The sequence below is a fragment of the Athene cunicularia genome, assembly GCF_003259725.1.
Source record: "Athene cunicularia isolate RWA chromosome 17 unlocalized genomic scaffold, athCun1 chr17_part1, whole genome shotgun sequence".
NCBI classification, from domain to species: domain Eukaryota; kingdom Metazoa; phylum Chordata; class Aves; order Strigiformes; family Strigidae; genus Athene; species Athene cunicularia.
In genome coordinates, this window is record NW_020799122.1 from 11640406 (window position 1) to 11660644 (window position 20239).

The following is a 20239-nucleotide window of genomic DNA, read 5'->3' on the forward strand; positions in this document are numbered from 1 at the left end:
TTACAGAATGCGGCAGCGTGGTGACATGAGGTGACCTAGCAGTGAGTGAGGTGGTACAGGGCATCCTGCTGAACACAGCCCACCCAGCACCATGGCAGGGGAGTTGTCACCATCATGGTCCCAGCTGTCCTTGTCCAAACCAGTTTGGTAGCTCAAGGGAGACTTCCCATAACCGAAGGGTTTCCTGGTCTCCAGCAAATATCCTCCACTGTTTTCTGAGGGACACCTCCATCATATCGCCATCTCACCCTCTGCTTTGTTTCTTTATGGCCCTGTTGATCACACTGGAGGCAATCAAGCATGTCCAGAGCTGCTGTCCCCAAGCACTCACTGTGACACTAGTGAAAGGGAAAATCCTGCCCTAAGGGTCCTTCATCCTCATTTCCCTGTGTTCCCTGATCTCAGGAATCAAAAACATTCAGGATACCTGGGGCCAGAGGCCTGGGGCTCTTGTGAGCCAGACCCAAGACACCCTGACCTCACCTTCCAACGTAGTGCTTTCACTCCCAGGCAACGCAGCTGGAAAGCGGGTAACTAACAGCCTCAACCTCCTGGAGCATCACTTCACCATATCCCTCCTTCCCAGAACACATGGAGCCCATCACCACAGTGTTGGGCAGCACATCCCTGTCCCCCGGGTGCCTGTTCCCCACTCAGCTGGCTCCACTGTCAGTATCGAAATACTGATATTTTCATTGATATAATTAATCTCAGGGATCTCATGAGGATGCAGGTGTTGTGCTAAGCCCCGTCTGAGTGCCATGGGAGATGGAGCTGCCCCAGGACCAGCACTTGGTATGTTGTAGCTGTGCACAAAGAAGAGGAACAGACTGAGCTGTCTGTGGCCAGCACAGGAGCTGGCTCCAGGCACATGTCCCTGACCCAGAGCACCCACAGTTGAGAGATGGCACAAAACAGTTGCAGTCAGAGCAATCAGGGCATGTTTAATAATGATGCACACTGGGAAAGACAACGGGGAGGAGGAAAGGTCTGGTGTGCTCTTTGCCAGCCAGGAACATCAGGTGTGGGCATCCCAAAGGCAGCTTTAAGTGGCCCCAACTCCACCAGTCTTGCTGCAGTCAGACTGGAAGGGAGGGCTGGAGCTGGTCTGTGCTGGGACAAGACACAACAAGACCTGGGGTGCATCTAGAAGGGGAATGGGAGGCAGGAGTGAGTGGTGCAGCTCACCCATAGACATGGAACCTGCACAGAGCCACTGCCTGCACCTCCCATGGCTGGAGCTGGGGAGACCTCGTGGTGCAGGTACTGGATGGTGGGGAAATGAGAGACTCTCTTTTGACTCCGAGTCAGGGTGTTTTCCTCTCAGAAGGCACAGGGAAGGTGTTAGCCATGGAGGTGATCTCATTTCACAAACACCAGTCATCTCATGACTGGTAGTAATGGCTGGGCTCGAACCCCGCAGCGTCTCCACACCTGCCTGGCAACTTCCTTCTGGGTCTCAACAAGTCATTTTGAGGGCCACAGACAAATAAATATATGTCAAAAGCAGATCAAATAGGGGTGTGTGTGTACTCTAGCCATACTTCTCCGTAGCAGATTTGTCCACCTGCAGTCAGACATCTAGGTCCCTTTTTCAGTGATGAACAAATATCACATTTAGCTCTCACCAGAGCACATCCCTGAAGGCAAACAGGGCACCGAGAACCTGAGGGGAGCCATGTGAGAGCGGGTGCTCCTCTGGGCCAGGCACCATGACCCTTCCAGGTCCCGTGATGCTCCATGCTGAGGCATCACATTGGCCTTGTTACCAAAAACAGTTTAGAGAACTTACCAACACCAGTGGGATTTAGATAAGCAGACACTCCTTTATTAGCAGCATTGGGTGCTCAGGGGAGTCGTCTCACCAACAACGCACACCTAATTTGTATAACATGCTGATTATATAGAATACAATAATACATATTAATCAAGTGCTCATACATAAACATATTAATTCATGTAAATTATTTTAATATCCACGCCTCTTCCCAGTCATACTCACTGGAGTCCTGAAATGAATCTGGATTGTAATGAGTTGGGAGTCCATGGGTCAGTTGCTGCCATCTCCCCCTGTCAGAATTACCTTTTACTGAGTTTCTTCGTAACTTGGCAGACATAGGCAGGTTGTTACAGTTAATTTTCTCTAATTTCTATTAATCTTACCTAAGCTTCTACCTTTTGATATGCAAAACAATAAAGTATTATTTCAAGATTAATAATTATTGAACTATGTGGCCCATGCAGTCTTGGTCTGATGTTTTACAGATGAGCTCATAGCAGCACAGCTGGTTACATGCTTACACAGAGTTCCATAGTTACTTAAAACAATATACAATTATTCTTTGAGTTTTATAAAACTAATATTCTTATAAAATTCTATTCTATGATTTAATCATGATTATTTCTCATCATAAGGTCCAAAATCATCCACTAAATCAATAGCAAATCAATGACAATCTGTAACACCCTGAGACCTGGCCTGTGTTTTAACAGACAGACACCACCTCGGGTGGGATTATCTAGAGAAAATTGTGGTACTGAGCTGGGGGGTTGTCACCTTGCCAGAGCTCAGCTGGGGCAGCATCACCTGGGAGAGGTGCAGGGCTCTGCATGAGGGGCAGATGCAGGCACAAGGGGAAATAGTCTTCTCCCTCCCAGAGTGCCCAGGTGGAAGGAGAAGGGACATTCAGCTGGAGGAGGTAAAAACTAATGTAATTATCTAATTTGTTAATCAAGGGGCCTCTCTGGAAGCCCTTGAAGGGAGCAGGCGGGGGTGCAATCAGGGCTCTTTGTTGTGCTGGGGACGTGACACAGGTTTGGGAAGACGATCTCCATTGAGCCTTTCTCCCGGTCTCATGGGAGCTCACGGGCTCTGCCTCTGCCCCAGCTTGCCAGGCCTCCTCCCAGCCCTAGCTTTCTGTTGCCCTAAACTTTTTGCAGGGAGAATTTTGCCCACAAAATTACTAAGCCATAGCTGTGACTTGGCTCAGGAATACCTAGCATAAACTGATGAAGTACTACCTTTTATCAGATTATTTAACTGAACTATATTTAAACAATATTACCTCTCCCAGCAAAGCCTCTGTCCTGATCCCACCCCTGTATCTACCTTTGTCCACCAGCCAAGCCCATGGGGGTCTGTAGGATGGCAGATGGGCCCCAGTAAGGAGAGTGCTGGGAGAATAGGGATTTCTGGTCCTCTCCAGCTGGGGCAGCTTGAAGCCCTGCAGTTCCTGCTGGGTTTCAGGGAGGGGAAGAGATAGAATAGATGGAGGAGCTCCCTTGAAACCAGTTTCTTCAAGCCATCCACCCAGATCCAGTGGTGCCACATGCCCTCTGCCTGGGCACAGCCCCATCCTGCAGCTCTGCCCCAAGCCCTGCCAGGCCTTCGGCACCCAGACAGGCTGTTTGCTCAAAAATGTGCTAGTGAAACTGGTTCTCCTGCTTTTACACATCCACATTTCCTTCCAAGAGGAAGGTGGACGCTCAGGACCTCAGGAGGTGGATGAAGGGCTCTAGCACCTGGGGGATGTCTCCTGACTCCACTCATTGCTGCCAGGTGTACAGCTGCTGTTCAGGGAATGGACACATCTGCCCACGTTAGAAGGAATTAGCACACCACCAACACTGCTTTCATGGCGAGCAAAACACCACTGGGTGCAGTTGCTTGTGATCTGCTCAGTGGTGTCCACAGGGTGCTCTCATCAGCTTGACCCTGATCTCCAACCCTCTGGGGCTGTGCCCATCTCAGGAGCAGGGCTGAGTCTTGTCCTGCCGTCCTTTCTAGGACAAGGTCTGTGGAAGATGGGTGGCTGAGGGCTCCTGCAGCTCCAGAACACTGGGCTGCTCTAAGGCCCCTTTGGAGTGAACACAGCTCCTCAAGGGACTGGATCCCTGAGGTGGGACCACAGAGCCATGTGTCCCCACTTACTGCCTGAGTACATTGTCCCACTCAACACGTTTATGTGGGGTCCATTGCTCTCAGAAGCTGCAGTGGTGGACCTGGAAGCATTACAAAACTTGCATTTGGCGTGTGGCTCCAGCTGCACCCCAGTTCCCTACTGGGACAAGCAGACCTGGGGCACTCCCATCCATTCCTTCTTTTGGCAGCTCAGGAGACCCTCCCATGCACCATGACCAGTTGCTGCTGTGTCATCTTAGTTCTTCACTGCCCTTGTGCTTACATGGACCAGGGCTGTTCCTGGCTGGACTTGCCCCAGTCTAGTGACCACGTTTTCCAAAGAGCTGAGCCTGGCAAAGAGGAAATCCTAGGAACTGAAACAGAAACAGCATTTCAGACAGTCCTGCTGCCTGGACACTCATTCACACCCTTCCAGTTAAGCTGTGTGAGTCCAAAGGTAATGAGTTGTGTGGAGGTGGGAATGCAGGAGTGGTGGCACTCCCTGGGCTCCAGGCATCCACCCCACCACCACACAAGCCACTGCAAAGGCGATTGCCATGAGAAGAGGGACTGGCCTGGAGGTGTGAGCCCCAGCCAGCCGGCAGCAGGGTACAGCGCAGGCAGCCAGCTCTGTGAAAGCTGCAGGTAGGTGTGACCTGGGACAGCACTCAAGGACTGCTGCACCCTCGATTTCACAGGGTGGTGCTTTCAGTGCACACAGCGTCCTGCCGGCTGCAGGGAAAGGTGCTCTGGAAAGGTGGCATGTGATGAAGGCCCCCCAGCACTCATTTCCCTTCTGGCATCCTTGTGTTTGACTCAGCTGAGATAAGGCAGCTGGGAACTGAATCCTTCCATTGAGACTGACCTTGTGATGACCCTGGCAGTCTCTTACCGAGAAGCTGAATCAGCAGGAAGGAGCTTTCCTGTACCACCCAGAGGGAGCAGGTCTCCCATCCACCAGCCCTCTCAGTCCCAGGACAAGGGTGCTGTGATGCCCTGCCTGTGCCACTGAGCCTCAAACATGTGCCCAGAGAGATGGCAGAGCTGGGGCCTGTGAGGGCCCGAGTCCTCCTCGCTTCCCTGTCTCTCCTTGGGGTCCTCATGTCTGCAGGGACCCCCAGCCCAGGAGCAGCTTGAAGCTGGGTCACACACAGGGAAGAGATGACTGCAGTCCCAGCTGGGCCATGACAATGTCTTGGCCTCTCCTGTCTCCCCTGGCAAAGCTCAGCAAGGATTGCTGAGACCCCCCTGGCAAGGCCATTCTCCTCTGATGTGATTTTCCTTCTCATTGTAATAAAACTTATTGTCAAGGCACCTACCACTCTGTGTGTGATTTCAGGGCATTGGATACTGGAAATATCACTCTCACCTCTTATAAACCTTGTGGAGACTCATAATGGAAATATTAAGACTGGTGAAAGCAAAGAGAGAACAGAAATGTGAGTGTGTGTGTAAAAGCACAAAGAAGCAGGGGGACAAGGGTTAAAAGGAGAGGTGTGTGCTAATTGCTGCAGAACTCCTATGTGTGGTTTCATTCAAATGAGGAGGAGGAACTAACTGGCTGAAGATAAGGTGTCAGGAAGATGCCAAACTGAGCCATAAATATACCTGTAAGACAAACAAGAGAAATGATATTCAAGAGTTTTGCCTAAGGCTGATGAGGTCTGAGATAAAATAACGGGAGAAGATTTTCGAGCAGCATCCATTTCCAAAGGATATTATATAAAAGGCCAAGCTGGGTTTGCTTCAGGCAGTGGAAGAGCTCAGAGCCTCAGCAAGGACTTGAAACCCAGCTCCGAGCAGTCCCACCTGGGCAGACACACCTGGATACACGGGTCTGGGAGTGCCAGCAGGTGAGCTGACCTTACTTACACCTTGTAAAATAAAATCACCTTCCCCTTCTGCAATATCTCACACTGAGGGGTTTTTGCAGTTTCCCATGTTCTCCTCTGTTTGGTGCAGCGTTTCTTTTGCTCCTCCTGGACCTGATCCTTCCCAGTAGTGGTGAGCTGAGCAGGAGTGGGTGTGGGACCTGGAGTACTGTTGCGATCCCATCGTGACTGTGCCAGGCTGCTGGGCAACCAACCCCTCTTTCCTCCAGCCCCTCCTATTTTATCCTAGTGTTGCTTTTCTCAGGGAAAGTTCTGATTATCCACCAGAATTTCCAGGTTACACAGCTTAAGATAACATCAGTGTGGGGACAACTTCCGGAGCTTATCTCCTTGCAGCTCTCACTGACTAGCTTGTTCCCAGCTGGCCATGTCTAACCACCTTTCTCCTGTGTTTGGCTTTGCAGGAGCCTTCACCACAATGTTTGCTAACAAGAAGCACTTCACCAGTGCCATTGTTGGGGCACTGATTGCACTCTCCATCATTGCCCTTGTTCTCAGCCTGGTGAGGATTGAAGATGTCACCCTGCCACCCACAGTCAAGGTGAGCCCAAAAGGTCCCCGAGCACCACTGCAGAGACCTTGGCAGGTGCTCAGAGGCAACATCTTCTGGGTTAGGAGGTGAAGGGGGTTAGTAGGAACTATCTTGTAGTACCTGGGTGGGTGTTTTCTTCCTATCTGAAGATGCAGGCAGAAGAAATACAGCCTGGCCACCTCAAAAATGGGTGCGGGAAACCTCCTCTGAAACTAGCCAGCATGCCATGTGCTTGACGCACTTCAAGGAGATTACCTTGGAGCAGATGGGTAAGGCAAAGCCCTCCCAGGGCATTGCACTTCAGGGCAATGCACCTCCACATGGCCTTTGTTCCTGCCAGGTCCCACCAGCCTGTCCTAACCAGCTCACACCACAGCATAAGCATCGTGGCTCCTCCCTGTCTCTCCCTTGCAGCTTGGCATCCCACCCTGGCTGCTGGAGGAGGGTTGGCAGAGTTTCAGGGTGAGGTGGAGGGCTTTACAGGGGAGAGGCACACAACTGAGTGCTCCCAGACTGGGACTGGTGTGGCCCTGCCACCCTCTGTCCAGGCTGGGTGCAGCCATGGGGTAGCAGAGAGCAGTGGAGATGGGAGAGCTGCTGGCCCCAAGGTGCAGCCAGTGTAGACACAAAAAGTATGTAACCAAGAAAGAAAAAAAAAAAGGCATGAGGAAACAACGAAGAAAATGTTTGTGTAAGCTGGCATTGCTGCACAGACCTCAGGAGAGGGAATGAAAAAGTCTGTCAGTTGCTGTGAGAAATGCCTATGCAGAGGCCATGCACTGTCACTGCCCTGCTCTGCCATGGTAGCTGTGCCTTAGAGGGATTGGGGGGGGGGCATCCTCTGGCCTCACCACCCTGGCAGTGCAGGATGATGATCCTCCTGCCAGTGTGATGTCTTGTTTTTTCCTTCCAGTATGGGATGGTGTTTGACGCAGGCTCATCCCACACCTCCCTGTTTGTCTACGAGTGGGATTCAGACAAGGAGAACGACACCGGCGTGGTCAGCCAGAACTTGTCCTGTGATGTCCAGGGTCAGTATCCCCCTACCATGGGCTCAGTGCTGCCCTGAGTGTTCATGTGGTGGGTGGATGACCTGGCCCTTCCTTTTGTTGGCCTGCCCATGCTGGGCAGCTCTGTCCATCCTGCTGTCAATGCTGGCATGGTGGGGAGCCCTGGCTGCAGGCAAGGTGTTCACTGACTCCCAGCTGGCTTCACTCATGGTTGGAGGCCCCTCAACACCGTGTGCCCACACACTTGGTGCGACTGAAGCACCTTGATGTTGCTCTGGATTTTTATTCCTCCACCTTGGACTTCCCCCGGATGCCCAAGCTGCTGTCCTGGCTGGGGAAGGTCTCACTCATAGAGCTGGGGACACTGCTGAAAACATGCGAGACATGGGGAGAGGCCATAGGAGAGGAACATAAGCATGGTTCAGCCAGGTCTTGGGGGACCCTGGAAAAGCACCCTTTGTTGCTAAGAGGTGACAGACCTCACTGCCCTGTGCCACCTTGATCCCACATCCCTGTCCTCAGCTGTTCCCATCAGCCTGTCCTGTCCTGACTCTTCCAGGGCAAGGCATATCAAGCTATGCCAATGATCCCCCGAAAGCTGGTGATTCCCTAAGGGAGTGCCTGGATAAAGCCATGAAGGTTGTTCCTGCTGGAAAACAGAGGGATGTCCCAGCTTATCTTGGAGCAACAGCAGGCATGAGGCTACTGAGGTACTGTGGGGTGTGGGGGTGATGGAGCAGTGACTGAGCTGCCAGAAGCCACTGCCAGAATACAGGGTCCTGCTTGGGGCCAGGCTATCAGGAGGTCCCAGCAATCATGCTGCCATGGGCAAATGACTGGGGAGGTGCATAGAAGGCAGCCCAGTGGGGACACATGGGTGGCTGAGCAGTCCTGAGTGAGAGGCTGCTCAGAGGTGTCTGTTGGTGTCCCTGGGACCCTACGTCCCAGGATGGTGCTGCATGCCCAATTCCAAGCAAAAATTGCTTCTCATAGCTCTTTGTTTGCTCTTCATTATTCCTTAAACACAAGGGAGTTGAGATGCCACCAGGAGAGGTGCCATCTGCCCAGACGGATGGGTGCTGGTGGGGGAGTGGGGCCAAGATAGGAGGCAGCGAGGTGCTGCAGAACCAGCCCTTACCTTTCACCAGACCATATTAGCTCTCTTCAAATGTCAACCTTCATTTCATGGTTCTTGGTTTTATGGTTGCAGATATCTAACATTATTTCTGTGCCCTGGCAATCAGACCCCTTCATTGGGAAAGAGCCAGGTCATAGCCTGAAGGTTACTCGCTTCAGAGAGGGAATATATGCCGGCAGTCCCAAGATATCTTCCCCACTCAGAGATCTGAAACCAGGCTGGCACCTTCCCAAAAGACCCAGCTGAGCTCAGCAACCAGCCCTGGCTTTGGTGAAGTCAGTGGGTGATGTCCAAACCTGGGTTTTGCAGCACAATCCCCTCTGGCCTGCAGCACTAGGAAGACACTGAGGTAGGGAAGGGTGCCTGGCAAACCTCTGTGTGACTGGGATCAAGCTGCACTGGATTTTTGAAGCCAAGTCTAGACAGCTGGGATTTATGCTGTACGAGCAGCTTTGACAAGTTACATAGCAGGAAACATCATTTCACACAAACTGCTTGTTGCAAAAAACAAGTATGTGGAACTGGGGGGAAAAAAAAACAAAACCAACCAACAAAAAACCAACAGACTGTTTTGATGTACTGATGTAGCTGGGTATGTGTCCTGACCTTTGAGTCCTTCTTAGGGAACAGAACAGCTCAGCAGCAGATCAAGTCCTGGCTGAAGTTACTAAGACCATGCAAGAGTACCCCATGGCTTTCAAAGGGGCTCAGATCCTTACAGGAGAGGAGGAGGGGGCTTATGGCTGGATCACCATCAACTACCTCCTAGAGTCCTTCACTAAGGTGGGAGAAGGGTGAAACACCCACTCCTTCTTTCCTAACACAGCTTTTCTGATTTTTCTTAAGCACAGAAGTAAAGGACAGGGTTAACAGGTTTCTGAAATGATCTAGGGGAGTAGCCAGTTATCCTCTGGCTCACCTACAGTGAAAGAGGAGGGAGAATCCAGGAGCAGGGGGTTAAGAGCTAAGGGCACATGTCCACACCATACGGACACAGGTGTCCTGGGGACAGCGGGGTCAGCCGTGCAGCCCAGTGGGGACCGTTTGCTCCTCTGGGCTTTGTCTCGCTGCCCTGGGAAGGTCTATCTCTGTGTGGCTCTGGGAGACTCGAATGTGCCAGTCTGAAGGAAGCTTGAACCAAACCTCTTTCCTGCCACCCTCTATCCCAGGACTGCCAGAGCTGAGAGTGGTGCTGGCACCGCTGAGCTCCTGTGCAAGCTGCTGGAGGAGTTCTGTCCTTGCCCTTGCACCGGTGTCTCTGCAGCCTGCTCTTCAGGAAGGGCAGCCCCTCCAAGCCAGGTCCTCACCAGCACTTTGGTCTGGGGACCGGTGACTCAGAGCCATGTGAGCCCACAGAACGTTGGCACAATTCAATCTCTGTTTTTTCTGGCTCTGATAAATGGCCAGGCTGGTTGGGCAAGGGAAGGCAGTGGGGCCTCACAGAGGGAAATAATTGAATTGAATACCTATTGAATTTAGTAATAAAACCCTATTGACTTCAGTGGGTTGAGAATTTTGCTCAGGGCAAGTAAACCCAGCCCTGTACTACTCCTCTTCCTCTCCTGTCTTGCCTTGGCAGTACTCCCCCAAAGCACACGCGTGGGTTCGTCCAGAGGCAGCCAACATTTTTGGGGCACTGGATCTTGGAGGAGCATCCACTCAGATCAGCTTTATGCCTGAAAATTCAGTCATGAATTGGAACGAAACCTCCAAGTTCACATTGTATGGGTATAGCTACAACATCTACACACACAGCTACCTCTGCTACGGACAGAATGAGATGCTGAAGCGACTGGCAAAGGAATTAATTGTGGTGAGAAGGGAACTGGGGGGTAATTGGACTCTGGTTTCATGATACCAACCATGGACTTGTTAATGCATAAAGGAAGAACAGACAACGCTCTTCCAGAGGGGCATCAGCAGAGACTGAGAGCAGGTTCAGACTCCTTGGAGCACAGGTAGGCAGGTGTGGAGAGGAGCATAGGAAGTGTTACAAGGGGTGGCTCAGGAGAGGTCTTCAGGCTCTACAGAGCTGCCTCGCACAGGATGTGGAAAAGGCAATGACCAGGCTCTTCTCAGAGGTGCAAGATGACAGGGCAAGAGGCAACGGGCACAAGCTGGAACATGCGAATTTCCAAACAGATGCAGGGGAAAAGTTATTCCCAATAAGGATGGAAAAATATCAGAATAGGGTCCAGAAATGCTGTGGAGTCACCAACATTGGCAATATTCAGAACTTGACAGGACAAGGCTCTGAGCAACCCAATCTAGCTGATCATGCTTTAAGGAGGAGGTTGGCCAGAGACCCTATAGCTCCCCACAAAACTCAACTACTCTGTGACTGCACAGACCTGAGAAATGTGAACCAGAGATCTTTCTCAGGCCAATTTTTGGAAGTTGAGAGGGGAAGAGGGTCTTCACAGAGCTGCGTCTTGCCAGGAGAATCAGCCTTGGAGAGCTAGAAGGGTTTGCTCATGCTGCACAACCAGGAAGGTCCCAGGTGGTGTCCCTGGCTAGGGCTGGAGCTAGAGACAGAGATAGATCCGGGGTGGAAAGGGTTTTGCATGCCCCAAACCATGATTCTGCTGGCCAGGGTAGAGACATGCTGGGTCTGCTTCCATGGGATAGGGAATGAGACAAAGCAGAGTGAGAATTAGTGTTGAGCTCGGGCTGAGACTGCAGACAGCCAACAAGATCAGGATTAAACAGCAGGAGGGTCTTTCCCTGCTGAGGAGGTGGGAGATGTCTGTGCCTGTGGCTTTAGGGGGAGCTCTGGGTGAATCCTCACACTCATCATGCCTGCCAAGAGGGTTTGGAGGGGGCTGCAGCCTGTGATTTTGCTATTCCCAGGAGTCATCCTCCAGCACGCAAGTCGATCACCCTTGCTACCCAAAAGACTACAATGAAACCATCTCGCTGTCTTCCTTCCGCACCAGTCCCTGCACGAACCAGAGTGACCCACGCCTGATCCTCGGTGACAGGAACGTGACCCTGGAGGGCAGGGGCAATGCCAGTGGGTGCCTGGCTGCCATCAAGAAGCTGTTCAACTTCTCGGCATGTGGCCAGCGCCAGGACTGCACCTTTGACAGCGTCTACCAGCCCCCGGTCAGAGGGCAGTTCATTGTAAGGCAAATCCCACCCTCCCACCTCCGAGGCAGAGCATGTCCTGGGGAGCAGTGGTGTCCCTGGGTGTCCTGTGACATTGTCACCTCCCTGCAGCAGAACAGGGGCAAGAAACTCCCAAATTACCACTGTCCCAGGGCATATGAGGGATCGCTGTCTCAGGTTTTCCAGCCAGCTTTCCGAATGGGGCCATGTTAATAAAACAGGTGCTCAATCAAGAAACAAGTTTTTAGTAAAACAAAACAGCTTAGCCAGCAGCTTGCAGGCAAAGCTCTGCCTGCACTCGATGTGCTGCCATAGCCAACAGGCACCTATACTTCCAGCTCATCATCTCTGCTGGGACATGGAAAATGATGCCGTGGGACTATACAAGGGTGGGACAAACCTGGTGAAGTGGTGAAGGACAAACCTCACCTCCTGCTTCAAGGGGGTGGGGGGTGGTCAGCCCTCTGGGGGGGGTTTCCCTACTGTAGCTCAATGACATTTCTGCCTCTTGCCTTTCAGGCCTTCTCTGCCTTTTACTATAACTTCAAGTTTCTCAACCTGACCAAAGGGCAATCGCTGGCCACTGTCAGGGAGACCATCGAGCATTTCTGTGCAAGAAGCTGGGAAAATGTACGTTCCCCACAATGAAAGGCTGTGGGGAAGCTTCAGAAGCAAAGGGGCCCTGGGGTGGGGAAAGAGGAGCAGGGACCCCTCCAGAGCAAGGCTCGCGGATTGCTAAGCTGTGCCCTACACAGTGGAGCCATCCCTGAGCAATGTGTGGGAGCCAGGACCATCCTGCACCCACCCTTGGGGGCCCTCCTTGCTCATGCAACACTGAGGAAGGGGCAGCCAGGGCAGGTGAAGGCAGCAAAATCTCTCCTCCAGCACAGGAGCTGGGGATGGAGGTGGGTCTTAGCACTGGAGGATGCTGAGAGGAGAGTCAGCTGCTGGCACCACTCTGGAAACAAGTCAAATGGGCATCGATAAGGCCAAGAGGTGCTAGGACCACCATGGGGCAGAGAGCAGGAGCCCTTTGCATGAGGAGGCTGAGATGGGAGGATCTGGGTCAGGAGGAGCTCCAGTATGTCTCTCTATGTGGAAAGTAAATCCTCCTCAAAGGAGTTGCCCCATGCAGACAGGTCCAAAATTCCTGCCTGGTCCAGAAGTCTTTTTCTGGATGCTGGTGGCTGTGGAGCCATTGCCCCTCATGCAATAGTCATCAGGACACTGTCCCTGCATGGAAAGTGCAAATGACTTCCCTTCCTCCCCAAATGTGTCCCCACCCCAGCTGTCTTCTAGCTACCCTAAAGAGAATCCTGAACGACTGCCTAAATACTGCGCCAATGCCAACTACATCCTCACACTCCTCCTCGATGCCTACAAGTTCAATGAGACCAGCTGGAACAACATCTTCTTTCAGATGAAGGTAGGCAGCGACGCATCCTGCAGGCAGGAGTAGAGGCAGCACTGGGGAAAAGAGCCAGCTTCCTGCGTTGGGGTGCTGTGAGAGCTACGGTCCAGAAAGCCCTGCCTGCCCCACATCCCAGCATGGCACTGGGTGTGGGGCCAGCTACTGCACCCCATTTGGGCCGTACAGGAGTAGGTGGCCCTGTGTCGTTGATGTGGCTTTCCTGCGGGGCTAACTCATCATCCCCTCTCTCTTTGGCCAGGCAGGGAGTGCCGATGTCGGCTGGACACTGGGCTACATGCTGAACCTCACCAACATGATCCCAGCAGAGCCTCCAGCACGGGTGAAGGGGCACATTCCTTCCCTGTGGGCTGCGGCCATCACCTTCATCATCCTCACCCTTGCCTTGGGGCTTGCTGCCCTGCTCCTGCTCTTGTGGGTGTAGGAGCCCAACTGCCTCTCAGAGCCTGGCAGGAGCACGTTGGGGCTGGAGGGCTCCCTGCACTGCAGTGCACTGCACTTCTGCCAGCGGGACTGGCAGCCTGAGGCTGGTTCAGTGATGATGAGCACGTGATCCTCTACAGCCCTGAAGAACCGAGCTTTGGCCTTCCATGGGACTGGCCCCAACATGCAGATAGGCACCATGTGAGGTTTCCAGAGGATCTCCACTCCTGTGGAGTCCTGCTGGGATCATTCCACATACCCCAGGAACCCCAGCCATGCCTATATGCCTGCTCACACCGCTGTGCCTGTTATAGATATGGCCTCCATCCCACTGGCTGGCACATGGGGCCATGGAGAGCCAGCCTGGCCACGGAAGAGCTCCCAGAGTGCCAGACTGTTAGTGCACAGCTGCAGGCACTTGGTGACAGGGTGACTTGGTGACAGAGAACAAAGAGAGATGTGAAAGGCTGAAAAGTACCATGCAGGCTGGAGAACCTTTGTAGGACCTTTGCTGTTGCACCCCCAGGTCTTGCTCCACAGTCACTGTATCTGTGCACACCCTGGGCTGCAGATACCCTGTTAGTGAGACAAGCTGGGGGAGGGCATAAATGGCCCAGACCAGTGCAATGCTGGGTCTGAGAACAGTTGCCAACAGCCAGGCGGGTCCCTGCCAGGTCTGCCAGCATGAGGGCTTGCAAGGCTCTGTAGTACCCCAGCTGGCTCTCCTGAGGGTGTATTGTTTGGACATATCTGATGGTCTTGGAGACAGAAGGCACATTGAACATCCAAAGTCAGAAACATGGTCCATGCCTCCCCAGAGGGTCCGTCTCGTCTCGTCTCGTCTCATCTCGTCTCGTCTCGTCTCGTCTCGTCTCATCTCATCTCATCTCATCCTCCTTTTCTTCTGGGATAAAGGAACCGATGTTACTGGAGACATCATTGTCCCACCAGCAGAAGTCCTGGACACCATGGTGTCAGTCTGAGACACCAGCAGGCTGCAGTCCTGCCCTGACCCCATGCACGTGGCTGGGCTGGGTCCTGCCCACAACTACACCCTTGCCTTTGGTTCTGCTCATTTGTTATCTGCCCTGTGGATGATTCATCTTGTTATTTGCCTTCTGGCAGTCAGGAGTTGACCTTTGGTGTCTGCAGAAAGGCAGGCATCTCACAGGTCTCATCCTCCAAATAAACACTGTAAAGGGCAGCCAATGAGGGAATGCCTGTTACTTTGCTCCTGAATAGTTATGATTTTATTGTTTCCATCCTCCAGGTAAGGGCTGGTGATGAAGGGGACTTAGGGGAGAGTCAACATTGCTCAGTGTTATGGGATATGTTCCTGGAGACATCTCAACATCTGCAATACCTCAGAGAGAAGCCAGCAGGGCACAAGGACAGGTCTTTTCCTGATGAGAGCTCCGCTGTCCTCACCTCACCCATCTACTGGACACCAGTGGGACTCTCCAAAAATGTAAAGGGGGCCCCAGGAGCTGCCCTGACATGTCCCACCAGTGTTCCCACATCACCCTGTATGCTGGAGAGGGAGGATGAGATGTCTGCCAGGCACAGACAGGGTGCAGATGGACCAGAGAGGAACCTCACGGAGGAGAGCAGGGTGCTGCTGCCATCCCTCACCTCACAGGGCTTCCCAGTCCTGAGCAGAGCCTGAGTCCCATCTACCAGGCCAGCTTCTCCCATAGTCCCATTGCCACTGCCCCTCTGTCTGGCACCAAATAGAACAGAGCAGAATATTTTCAGTTGGAAGGAACCTACAGTGATCATAGTCCAACGGCCTGGCCACTTCACTGCTGACCAAAAGTTAAAGCGTGTTATTAAGGGCATCATCCAAATGCCTCTTAAACACTTACAGACTTGGGGCACCAACCACCTTTCTGGGGAGCCTGTTCCAGTGTCTGACCATCCTCCTGGTGGCCATGGGTGATGCAGGCTCTTGTCCTGGGATGGGGCACACACATCTGCCCCACATGCACTATTGCACTATCTGCTGCAGGCTGTAACCAGCCTCATGATGATCCTGTTGCTTTCAGACACCCCTTCTCTCTTCCCTGACCCACTGGTCCCATCATCTCCAGCCGCCCCACAGCACTGTGGTCCCCACACACACACAGCACTGAGCCTCTGCTCTACACGTCCATGCCTCACCTCCTAGAATATCTCCAAACAACAGTGAGGGGAAAGGAAAACCAGACAGCACACAGATACAGGGAGGATTTTTTAAAGCCTATGCTGGTTCCAGCTCACAAGGCCAGGACACAGGTGTCCCACATTGCAAGTTCACAGCTTCTGGACATATAGGGGTGATTCCCAGGTCTGTAATTCCTCACACAAGCCAGGTAGGAGGACTAAGTGTCTTTGGCAGCCTCTGGAGCTGGCACTGCTAGAGACTCTCATAACTGGAGTTTTTCTGGCAGCATATGACTGTGAGCAGGCAGAAGATGAGGATGATCATGACAGCCAGTAAAACTGTAGCTGCTATCCAGTTGCTTCTCTGGAGCCCTACAACTCTCTGGGGAGTCTCTGAGGGAATCATGTTGGTGAGATTGAGCATGTAGCCCAGAGTCCAGCCCACATCTACATTGGCAACCTGTGCAGACAGAGAACAAAGAGAGATGTGAAAGGCTGAAAAGTACCATGCAAGCCAGAGAACCAGGGAAGACCTTTGCTATTGCACCCCCAGGTCTTGCTCCACAGCCACCTTATCTGTGCACACCCTGGGCTGCAGATACTCTGTTAGTGAGACAAGCTGGGGGAGGGCATAAATGGCCCAGGCCAGACCTCCTGGCAGGTGCCTGTGAGCGTAACTCAAGAGCTGCCCTGGGCATAGGCTGTGCTGCCCCATTATTCCCTCCTCCTCCATCCAGGCAGAGCAGGGGCAGTGACAGGGTGGGCACAAGTCATTTCATGGCACAAAGCATGGAAGCTGGGGGCTGCCAGGCACTTTCCTACCTGCTGGACAAAGTGAATATCAAGCCATGTTGCATGGTTGAATTTGTAGCCTTGCAGGAGAAGGGTGACGATGTAGGAGCTTGCTGCACAGACATCACGGAGGTGAGTCCTGTTCATAGTGGGGAACATCTCCTGCATCTGCAGAGGTGGAAGAGCCGGGGGGAACTGCCAGTGCAGAGCAGTGCTCTGTACACCCACACTGTGGGGAAGAGCCCCACAGTGCAGCTGGGAGCAAAGACCCAGGAGTGCGTGAGCTTGGGGAGCAAGGAGGACCCAGGAGGCTACAGGCTGCTCTTCCATCTCTCTCCCTGTCCAGAGATCTTTTTGTTCCTCCCAGCTCCCTCCAGCTGCTCTCTGTGCAGCAGAGGATGTGCTGCAGATGAGCCCTTAGGCTGCCCAGTGCCCAGGTGAAACATGGGTTTCATCTCCTAGGCAGGACCTCACCTTCTCCCACTTGATGATGCAGAATTGCCTGACAGTGTCATTGACCAGGCTCAGGGACTGCCCTCCAGTCAGGTTCAGAAAGTGAAGGTTGTGATAAAGCCCTGAAAAGGCCTGTGGGTGTTTAAGACCAAAGGCAGCAAGTCAGTGAAACACCCAGGCCACTGCCACCCCTCCCTGCCCCTCCCTCCGGGTGCTCTGCAGTTTCTTAAGGCCACATCTCAGCACAGCAGGGTGATGCTTGCTGACCTGCTGGGAGGGAGCCCTGGGACTGCTCCCCACACTGAAAGAGATTGGTGCTGTGACAAGAGAGGTCTGGGTCTGCCTGACACACTGGTGAGCACCCTGCATGTCTCCATGCACGGGGCACATCCTAGCTTTCAGGCCTGGCCCTATTCAGACTTCTCTCATACAGCAATTTTCCTGGGGTCGTGGACAGCCTCTGGTGACCCAAAATCCCCCACCCCTGCCACAGCCATGGGGACGGAGGCTCCTTACGAAGAACTGTCCCCGCACAGGCGGCTGATAAACCCCGTTGAACCCGCACGTCCTGTTGGCCCCACAGGTGAAGTTGAAGAGTTTCCTGATGGCGATGCTGCATGCTGCTGGGTCCCCTGTCCCTATCACTGTGAGGACCTGTGCAGGGCTGGGTGTGCTCGGTGCACGGACACAGGGACTGTTGTAGAGGTCTGACGTGGTGACATTCTCCTGGTACCCCATGGGGTAGCAGGGGTGTGATATCTCCTGGGAAGATGGGTTGCCCTGGAGAGAGTGGGAGCTGTTAGCATTGCCCTGTTCCCACAGCCAGAGGCAGGACACTAGCATGGTGGCCCCACCAACCATGCGGTCTTGTCCGCAGGGTGCAGGCACAGAGTCATGAGGACAAGCATGGTGTGACCACGCTGTGGTCAGGGATCAGCTACAGTGATGGTCACACGCCCAAGGCCTTGGGGGGTTGTATCCTGTGCTGACTGTAGACCCATTCTGCCCCTACTCTCCCTTTGTAGGGTCACCAAGACTCAGAGGAGAGCCAAAGCTGAGAAGCCGTTTAAGCAAAATCAAAATGGACACTGATTTATCTTTGCAATGTGCTCTGGACCTGTTCTTTTGCCCATTCCAACCAGCACGACTTTGCATTGAGCCCTCACCCCACAGCCAAGCTATGGACACCAGTGTCCCCCTGTACACCACTTCCCTTCACTCTCCCATGGCCAACACATCCTGCTGAAGACCAGCAGGTTCACTTTTTACCCATAAAACCAAGTTATTCATTATCATACTGGTGCTAAAAAACCCCTCTGGGTCTTCCCCAGCCTCCTAGCACCTATCAGGTTCCCTCCTCCAGGGCTGGGTCCTTCCAGCCCCCTGTGACTGAGGCTGGGCTGACACAGCCCCTCCATCAGGACAGGAATGGAGATCTGTTGGGCAAGATAGCCCTGGGACAGGGCCCCCAGGCACCCACCATCCCCGAAGTCCTGTGGTCAGGCATCCTGCTCTGGGATGTCCACCTCATGTTGTCTCAACCCTGCCCTCTGCTGTTGGGTCATCCCTGGGATGGTTCCTGCTATGGTGGCCCTATTGTACCCCCCATCCTCACAGGGGCTGGCACAAAGGCACAAAGCCCAGTCATCGTCACACCCAGTGGGTGCTGCCTGCCTAGTTCAGTGAGATCAGGGCTCAGGCTGTAGCTGAGGAGCACAAGGCTGGAGGTGGTTACCTGGTGCAAGGATGCCATCAGCATCTTCAGAGCTTGCTTTTGTCCATAACAGAGATAGCTGTGGGTGTAAATGGAGTAGTTGGTCCCGTACAGCCTGAGGAGGGATCTCGTGCTGCTGTCATCTATGGTGGTCCCAGGAAGGAAAGTGATCTGGGTTGAACCTCCACCAAGATCCAGAGCTCCAACCACATCCTCTGCTGGTGGGTGGGTCCACTCACCTAAGAAGGAGCGCTGCCCAGCACTGGGAGTTACCCACGGGGACCCGGCACAGGGTGACCACAGGGACATTGGCTTCTCAGGTCAGACTGCAGCACAGCAGGGAGGGGAGACCCCCTCCACCCCCCTCCACCCCCTCCCCAAGCTCGCACCTTGACAAGCGTCTCCAGCAGGTAGTTGATGGTGATCCAGCCGAAGGAGCCCTCCTCGTTCCCTGTGAGGATCTGAGCTCCACGGAAGTCCACAGGGTACTTGCCAATGGCCTTGGAGACCTCGGCGAAGACCTGCTCAGCCTTGGTGCTGTTCTGCTCCCTGCCCAGGGAAGGAGATAAATACCGTGTAGTGGAGGAGGCAATGGCCAGGGGGCTTTCAGAGCAGGGCTAGCAGCAAGGGGCTGCTGTCCTCTGCGGAGGAGCGGTGGTGCTCAGAGACAAGGCACATCCCCTCCATCACTGCCCTGCCTGCAGGACATCTCCTGCAAGCTGCCAAATCCCTCAAGTGGTGCACCAGGAGTCTCCCCAAAAGTGCTGCCCGCGGGCTCTGCCTGAGCATGCGGGAAGGTCAAGGCAAGTCTGGCAAGGAGGCTCATCCACCTCTGGGGCGGGTGCTGGGCTGGTGCTGGGCTGGGCGAGCGGCTCTCCTGGACACCCCGGCAGACTGCAGACGTGGATGCTCTGCCCATCACCATGGCCTGCCTGGGCAGCAGCCCCTGATACCCCCAGCCTCCTGCCCCCAGCCCCCTGTCCCAGCCCCCTGACCCGGATGCAGTGCAGAAACACGCGGTAGGGAAGGGGTTGGGGGTGGTTAGCTCAGGGCAGTGCCAGTACCTCAGCAGCCGCATGCCCGCTGTGGCCCCCAGGTAGGTGGGGGTGTCCCGCTGCTGCTCTGCCGGGATGATCTTCATGGCCTTGTCCAGGCACGGCTTCAGGCTGGCTCCAGCCTCAGCAGGGTTGTCTGCATAGCTAGAGATGCCTTCTCCTGCAAGAGGGCACCCCGTGATGGAGCGAGCTCAGTGCTGCCAGGACACCGGACAGCAGGGGACATGTCCACCCATAAAGCCCCCAGGGCTTTTTCCCCATGTACCCAAGCTAGTCGTGCCCTTGCCAAGGGTGTCCCCAGAAGGGCAGTTCTCAGAGCTGTCCTGCCTGGAGGCAGCATGTGTGCCACGGCACACTGTGGGAGCAGGCGGTGAGCTCCTCCTCTGGACAAAGCGGGAGGGCTGCCCTGTGAGTCTTGTGATGCGGATGCTTAATCCCAGGGAAGCCGAACTACTCAAAGGCGACCAGCCAGTCCTGCAGGACTTGGTGGACAAACAGAGCAGTTCCTTATTTGGAAGGAAGGGGAAGGGACAGGCTCTCCTTTATCCTGCAGAGGACACGCAGGAGGGCACACAGAGCCCATACACATATGCAAAGGTGCCCTTTGCACCACTTGAGTTCCTATTTTTAGAGCCTGGCACTGGATCTGA

General features: G+C 53.8%; 2 protein-coding genes across 3 annotated transcripts in view; one reads left to right on the forward strand and one right to left on the reverse strand.

Moving 5' to 3' along the window:
- The first annotated feature begins 6211 nt into the window (after positions 1–6211).
- Positions 6212–13434, forward strand: LOC113486485 (ectonucleoside triphosphate diphosphohydrolase 8-like). The gene is made up of 9 exons (XM_026860461.1): positions 6212–6334; positions 7239–7356; positions 7895–8045; positions 9097–9256; positions 10053–10286; positions 11324–11596; positions 12101–12211; positions 12870–13007; positions 13252–13434. The coding sequence occupies exons 1-9, from the start codon at positions 6212–6214 to the stop codon at positions 13432–13434; spliced, it is 1491 nt and encodes a 496-aa protein (XP_026716262.1).
- Positions 13435–15665: 2231 nt separating this feature from the next.
- Positions 15666–20239, reverse strand: part of LOC113486479 (ectonucleoside triphosphate diphosphohydrolase 8-like) — a 6544-nt gene continuing 1970 nt past the window's right edge. For both annotated transcript variants that reach the window (XM_026860452.1, XM_026860453.1), the window contains exons 4-10: positions 19599–19749; positions 18924–19083; positions 18556–18786; positions 17337–17600; positions 16842–16952; positions 16398–16535; positions 15666–16035 (exon numbers count right to left, since the gene is read on the reverse strand). In XM_026860452.1, coding sequence (XP_026716253.1) covers positions 15829–16035; positions 16398–16535; positions 16842–16952; positions 17337–17600; positions 18556–18786; positions 18924–19083; positions 19599–19749 — 1262 coding nt within the window. In that variant the 3' untranslated portion in view covers positions 15666–15828. The remainder of the gene's footprint in view (positions 16036–16397; positions 16536–16841; positions 16953–17336; positions 17601–18555; positions 18787–18923; positions 19084–19598; positions 19750–20239) is intronic.